The sequence below is a fragment of the Cyprinus carpio genome, unplaced genomic scaffold, assembly GCF_018340385.1.
Source record: "Cyprinus carpio isolate SPL01 unplaced genomic scaffold, ASM1834038v1 S000006726, whole genome shotgun sequence".
Taxonomy (NCBI): domain Eukaryota; kingdom Metazoa; phylum Chordata; class Actinopteri; order Cypriniformes; family Cyprinidae; genus Cyprinus; species Cyprinus carpio.
Genome location: NW_024879330.1, coordinates 136,486 through 143,866, shown reverse-complemented (window position 1 = coordinate 143,866; position 7,381 = coordinate 136,486). Strand labels below are relative to the sequence as shown.

The following is a 7,381-nucleotide window of genomic DNA, read 5'->3' as shown; positions in this document are numbered from 1 at the left end:
GACACTACTAAGAGAGCAGAACTGGACGATGACTGAATCACTGAATCATCAGTGAACTGACTTTACAGGAAAAAATGACTCGTTGTTATTGTCCTCTTGCATTACTGACAAAACTATTTTCCAGTTTAACACTGTAAAGCTGCTTTGAGACAATCAGTATTGTTTAAAGTGCTATACAAATAAAGGTGACTTGACTTGACTTATGGCATCGATAACTATAACATTTATGTTGGTCTGACCTAATAAAACTGAGAGTTGTTCTTCAGTGGAAAATTCATTTGAAAAAAGAAAATTGAAGTGAGTTGATCCTACTGTTGACTTTTTACAGTATAGTATAGTTTTACTGAAACACCATTATAGTTTTAGTAATATTTTGAATTTGTTTTTTTTTTTCATTTTAATTTTTAAGTTTTAGTAATTTTGTTGTTTTTGTCTTTTTTGTTTGTTAAAATTTTTATTGTCTAATAAAAAGTTAAAGTTGCGACACACACCCCCATAACTAATTACATGAAAGAAAATACGATATAATAAAAAACAGAAAAACAGATTAAATGTGAAAAACAGAGGGCGTGGCTTGTTTTCTTCTACTGCAAACTGATTGGATGTAGTGAAGTAGGCTTTACTGACAGTTGGGGGGGGCGTGTTAAAGGATGTTATGCTAAAAATTCACCTCATAAAAGAACCTCCACATCAGATTCATATTGCATTGTGCATCATACATATGTATAAAAGATAAATAAAGGCAAATAATTATTTTTTATTTTTTTAAATTTTTTTTTGTGGATTGACTTGCACGGATGAATTGTTCACCACAAAAATAGCAGCGTGCGCTGACAAAATAAATATGGTCAATTTTTATTTCATGTGTCCTTAAAACCAAAAATGAGAAATGTTTCCTTGGAAATAGCAAAGACTAGAGACTTTGGAAATAGTTCGCTAAAATATTTTTGCAATTAAACAAATATCATTATTCGAGAATCTAGAATTCTATAATCTTAATCATTTTTTTTGTTGTTGTTGTTTTGACGGTTTTAATTACAGTTTTTCTCAGTCACTTTGGTGCATTTCTCAAATCAGAAATGAAATTCTCAAAACTACTTGTACAACCTCCACATCATCTAGTCATTTATACACATCATAAAACCAGTTTCTCATTCTTTTGAACAAGTTGAGATTGCTCTTTGTACATTCATGCAATTGATTATGGGCACATTTATCTGCAGTTCCCTACATTATCAGTTGCTAATTGTCATGTTGCATCAAAATGTAAATATATAGTTTTAGCTGTGCAGTAGTCTTACCCCTCCCAAAAAACATCTAGTCGTTAGTTCATCGTAAATAAGTCATTGAATGCAAATATGGTTCATCTAGTCGTCATAAACTGCCAAGCAAATTATTATTATTTTTTTTTACACATTATTATTAGACGTTTTGTAAATTTGGCATGCATTGTGCAAGTGAATCTTGACTAATGAAGAGAATGTAGATAAACCAATGATAAAACCCATTTTTCTGAAATAGCTCAAGGTTAATCTCATGAATCTCTCAGCTGGAAAGCATATACTGTATAGACAGAGGACAACACAAGAGTTACAAATCTGTGACAGTGGACTTATTTTTTATTTTTATCTTTGTGCCCATATATCTTTTTCCTTTTCTATATCACAATGACATTGTAAAGGTTGTTTTATTTTTTTATTTTTTTTTGGTCAGACCACTAGTAAAAGTGTAACTAGGAATTCTATCCAGTGTCTTTCAATCAATATCCCACATACAGTAATGTGTAAATTTGTACTTTTGAAATGGAAATATGGCATACATCATATGGCATACTGTTCAATACAGTAACTACTGTCATCCAAAATGTTGCCATATAGTTTACATCAGAACATCCCTCCAGAGTACACTGTTATATTGACAACATGACTAAGTAATTTGTCTTATCCGTACACAGTGACACAAGGACTTTTCATTCTGATGGCACTGACATGTTCATTGACACAGATATTTATTTTTGAGAGATAAACTAAGGATTTGAGAGCAAGAGAGAGACTGGCTTTTGCAGGTAATCCATGGTGTTTTGCTATTTGTACCAGTTGTTTTGAGAAATGCACTTACTGTTTTGCAAATGTCAAGGATGATTCGAGAAATGTACCAAAGTGACTGAGAAAAACTGTAACTCTAATAACCCAAAACTGTTGAGACTGGTTGTAATCTTAATGCATTTAAATGTGTGACTGTTGTCTCACACTAAATAACTTTAACCTATTGCTTAGAGCAAAACCAGGGAATCCCTGCTCCAGACTGAAGCCCCTCAGAGGCAGTTGAAGCAGCAGCTGGTGAATTGCTGCACATGCTCCATGCAGCAGGTGGCGTCGACCACAAAACATTTCCTCCTCCAGAAATGTCACCCCTCTCCAAGGCCGGCATATTCAGCTGGGATACAATTAGGCCCCGTCTCTCATCCTTTGAGTTCCTGGGAGAATGAGAGGGAAAGGCATGTGCTCTTAGCACATTGTCCGAATGGCAGACGTGCCGAGCGAGTCCCGCTGTCTGACCGTGGCTCTCAGCCGCTGCTGCTTCCTTCAGCCTTTCATGACAATTGTGTGCTCATTTGTTCAGGGAGCTTCATTCTGCAGGACCTTTGATTGTTTAGGGATTCCTGTGAAGGACAAACATCTTAGAAGGGGCAGTCATGTGCTGTAGTACTATACAAATTTATATTTATAGTTTCTATACTGAAAAAGAAATGTGTAGAAACCATTTTCACTCAGAAATTGCTAGTCATTTGCACAAAAATGACTAAGAAATGGCTTGTAATACATTGAATTTAAAATAAAAAATAAAAAGTTAGTCGTTGTCCATCTGATCAACAGTTTTGAGAATCTCAACTTCTTCAGCTAAGTTCATTCTCATATTTTTAACCATCTTTTGAAATGCTATCAAACTGATTTGTGTAATTTGATTGTAATTTCTTTCTTTTTTTTTTTTTTTTGTAGAGAGATTTTATTAAATCTCTCAAAAATGTAAACAATAGCCAGGTGTTTTAAAAAGATTCCCAGAATTCAATACTTTGTTTTTTTAATCATTTTACTTTCACTCCCCCAGAATTCAATACTCACTGATGTTTTTCCTCCAAAATGATGTCACTTCCTGGAGGATGATGTCATTAAAGATTTTTTTTAAAATTTATAAAAGACTAACAAAAGGATGGAAAGTGATATTAAAATACTGGAATTATAAATTGAGTTCAAATTCACAAAAAGTTTGTTCCCTTCTCTACCAGAAATGATTTAAATGTTTCTGTTATAGAAAGGGGAAATATGAAGAAACACCTGCAGTGTATCTTAATATTGTCTGTGTTTAATTTCTGTAGAAAAATTAATAAATAAAAATTCCCCTAATTAATATGATTGCCTTCGAGTTTTTATGCATCATGCATTAAGACAAAATATGAAGGCATGAACATTTAATATATAGTATGAGCAAAAACTAAAACCATAAACACATTTTCATTACTTGAAATAAAAAAAAAAACTTTTATTTTATTTCAACTAGCTACCAAAAGAAACATTTCTTATTTTCCTTTAGTTTAGATGTACTAAAATAATAACTAAACTTGAATAAAAAAAATTAATTAAAAATACATTTAAAAAAGACTAAAACATTAACAATAAAATGAAGTCTTGAAATTTAGAAAAGTAGTTTTTATGTCTTACGGAAAAATCCAGTTTGTTTGAATCACATTTAATAGTGAAGAGAGTAACGATGGGCCTCTAAATGATATCTGGAGTAGTACAAGTATGTATGTTTGCCATTCTGAAAATAGCCATTGTTTCCTATTAGGATCTGTCTGTCATACTGAGAGAGACAGAGCTATGAAAGAAAAGAAAGAAAGTGTCTTTCAGAGCATGTGTTCTGTGGAGTGTCTTCATGATGACAACAGGACCATTAAATCACGCAGACAGAACTTTCTTTCATCACATCTGATCTCTGCTATGTCATTGACAGCTGCCACCATTAAACACTCCAGTATCTCTTTACTCAGTCTTTAGAGGAGCTCTTCACATGCTTTCTTCCTCTTCTCTGATCTGACTATCCTCACTTCCAGCATCAGTTTTGACCTCTACTGCACAGCTGAAACAACTGAAACTAAAATCATAAAGTTTTCCTTACTTGAAAATGAAACTAAGGCAAACAATAAAATAAAATATATATTATTTATTAATTTACTAAAATAAAAAATAAAAATGTTTAAGTTTTTATATATCTTTTAATAATATTATATATGATATAATATTATGTTATTAAAAGATATAAAATATAAAATAATAAAGTTGCCATTAAAAATAAGTTATAGATAGATAGATAGATAGATAGATAGATAGATAGATAGATAGATAGATAGATAGATAGATAGATAGATAGATAGATAGATAGATAGATAGATAGATAGATAGATAGATAGATAGTTTTCGTTAATTGAAAATGTAAATAAAACAAACTGATTTTAACTGAAAAAACACACACATAGATATAATTGTGATAATGTACTGATCTAAATTACTCACAAATTGCTAACAGACATGAATGATACTTTTTATGGACTTTTTAAGCTGTGCTGAAAACCACCCTGAACACTCTAAACACTACATAACTCAACTCAACACAACACAACACACCATAACCACATAACCCATCATTTCTTTAGAAATCTGCTTTTGTAATTTTCCATTTGATGATTTGTCCATGGTCACCTGTTACAGGGTTTGAACTTACAACATTTTGGTTTCTTTAACCACGAGGTGACACCACATGCAAAGTTAGAAGTTCCAGCACCACGCGCGTGAGGCATTTATCAGCTACTTACATTTTTGATTTATCTGCTTAAAGTTGATGAGCAGATGTTTCCTGATAAAAAGGGAAGTTATTATTTAATTCTCTCTTGAGAATTGGTTGAATCAGTGAACCTGAGAAGTCCCTTTCTAAACTTATTGACATAATATAAATAAAAAGCACTGCAATTCCAGTTGAAACTGATTGAATTCCAATTGCTCACTCAGACATTCCCATATTAATATCCAGCATCACACATTCACAGATAGCAATAATAAAGGCCTTTATTTGGATGTCTTTTCTGGAGGCACTGAAGCATAGTTCCTGGGTGTGTGTTTTTAGAGATGATCATACTTTATCACACTAGTCTGTAGCGCACAACTAACCTGAGCTTTAACTGTTCTTGTAGCTGATAATCTAATCGCATTCCCCCATAAATCTGCCCATTTGCATTTGAGATATCAGATGTGATTAATGCTTCAGTAATCTTTAATGAAGCACTCGCTGTACATCTCCAGCATTCTTTACGGTAAAGGCATCGATAGCACCGTGGACATCAATGGGACTGGTAAGCATTGTTTTTGTTCTGATGTGATCATGCTTTAAAAATCTATTTTCATGATATATTTTAAACAGTTTTGTTTTTATGTTTTTTTCTTTCAGCATAACTCTCATCCGAAGCTGTACCCCGGAGATATACTTGAGTTTCCTGGTAACAGTTACTTTTCTCATTTTGCTGTTTACTATGGTGAAAGAGACGGAGTTCCTTATGTGGCCCATTTGACCATCAGAGGTGAGTCTGTGTGATCTTTTAAAAGAATAGTTCATTCAAAAATGAACATTTTATTCACCTTCAGGCCATCTAAGATGTAGATGAGTTTGTTTTTTTTTTATCAGAAAATTTTGAGAAATGTAGCATTGCATCGCTTGCTCACCAATGGATCCTCTGCAGTGAATGGGTGCCGTCAGAATGAGAGTCCAAACAGCTGATTAAAAACATCACAATAATCCACACCACTCCAGTACATCAATGAATGTCTTGTGAAGACAAAAACTGTGTTTTTGTAAGAAACAAATCCATCATTAAGGCGTTTTAACTTTAAACTATTTCACGAGTTCGCACTTACAGATAATGAACAGAGTAAAGGTTATGAGTATTTAACATGCTGTCCGGGGAGAGGGGTCTGAGCTCGGCATTTAGCCCGGACCCAATCGCTACCCGAGTGTTCCTCCCTGTGCTGGGGTAGGAACGGCCTGAAGGTGAGGAGTCAGGGTGGTGTGGGATGCTGAAAGACTAGAGATAATGAAGGTAGGGCTGCTTTGATTATTTATAGGGGTTCTCTCTAATTATCTGCGCGTGCTCCTCCCGAAATTTGTTAATAAAACACCACTTAATAATCCATAATAATGATTCCAGTGGAAAAGTCATCTCACATCAAAATCCACCAACATATTTGTTTAGAGCTGTTTTGGACTGGTTTTGATTATAAAAGGTGCTTGATCTGTGCATATTTATCTCCTGATTCAGAAGAGACGACTTTTTCACTGGAGAAAGTGTTATTATGGATCGAGGACTTGTATTGTAGACAGAAACAAGTGTTTGAAGTTGAAAAAAAAAATGATGGATTTGTTTCTTACAAACACGCATCTTTTCACTTCTCATGACATTAGCTGATGGACTGGAGTGGTGTGGATTATTGTGGTGTTTTTATCAGCTGTTTGGACTCTCATTCTCACCACACACAAACACAACACAGCAACCAATGATGAACAAGTGATGCAATGCTACATTTCTCCAAATCTGATGAAGAAACAAACTCATCTACATGTTGGATAACCTGATCCAGCAAATTAAATCTTATGACTTTCTTCATAACATCTCTTTTCTAGATTCAGACACCAAACTCCTCCTTTTCGGCCGAGCTATAAACGCCTCTGTAAAGCTAGACCCGCTTGACGTAGTCGGGAAGAAATTCAAGGTTAGAAACTACTTGGATGACAAGCATCCACCAAGAGATTTCTACGTTCTCATCAAGCCGGAGATCGATGAAATCGTGACGAAACCCATCACTTTTGACATCCTGTTCAACAACAGCGAACATCAGGCCACAATGTTACGATACGGAGTAAAAAAGTCAGAGCAGGTAAGATGATTTGTACACAAAATACGCATTTAATTTGACATTATGACACCAACCTGTCTAACTTGGATGAAAGTGTCAACATTAAACTCTCATATTAAAATTCTGGAAAACACTGATAGTCAAGAACTTTTCAGTAACTTTTATGAAAACTGTTCCCAGATTGAAAAAGTCTATTCCAAGATAGTACCCACCTGGAAAGATTTATTTGAGAAGAAAAAGATTTAAGAGCCACATCTTCTGCATGAAGAAACAAGACTTCAAGATCATACAAAAACTATTTCTTTCTTTAACAATTCCTAAAAAAAAAAAAAATAATAATATGTCAAATATATGCATTACTTTTTTTTTTTTTTTTTTTTCACAACTTTGGTGTTAAATACGATCTAAACAAAAGTCTTGCT

At 33.7% G+C, this 7,381-nt stretch overlaps 1 protein-coding gene across 1 annotated transcript; it reads left to right on the top strand.

Annotated features, from left to right (window-relative positions):
- Window positions 1–5,189: 5,189 nt before the first annotated feature.
- On the top strand, window positions 5,190–7,381 carry LOC109106816 (phospholipase A and acyltransferase 1-like). Its single transcript, XM_019120083.2, has 4 exons — window positions 5,190–5,404; window positions 5,500–5,629; window positions 6,727–6,980; window positions 7,140–7,381. The coding sequence occupies exons 1-4, from the start codon at window positions 5,396–5,398 to the stop codon at window positions 7,203–7,205; spliced, it is 459 nt and encodes a 152-aa protein (XP_018975628.1). The 5' UTR covers window positions 5,190–5,395; the 3' UTR covers window positions 7,206–7,381.

Bases quoted from the DNA above. Each gene is read 5' to 3' on its own strand.
- LOC109106816 (XM_019120083.2), top strand. The intron at 5,630-6,726 runs GTGAGTCTGTGT...TCTCTTTTCTAG, and splicing joins GGCCCATTTGACCATCAGAG to ATTCAGACACCAAACTCCTC. The intron at 6,981-7,139 runs GTAAGATGATTT...AACTGTTCCCAG, and splicing joins GAGTAAAAAAGTCAGAGCAG to ATTGAAAAAGTCTATTCCAA.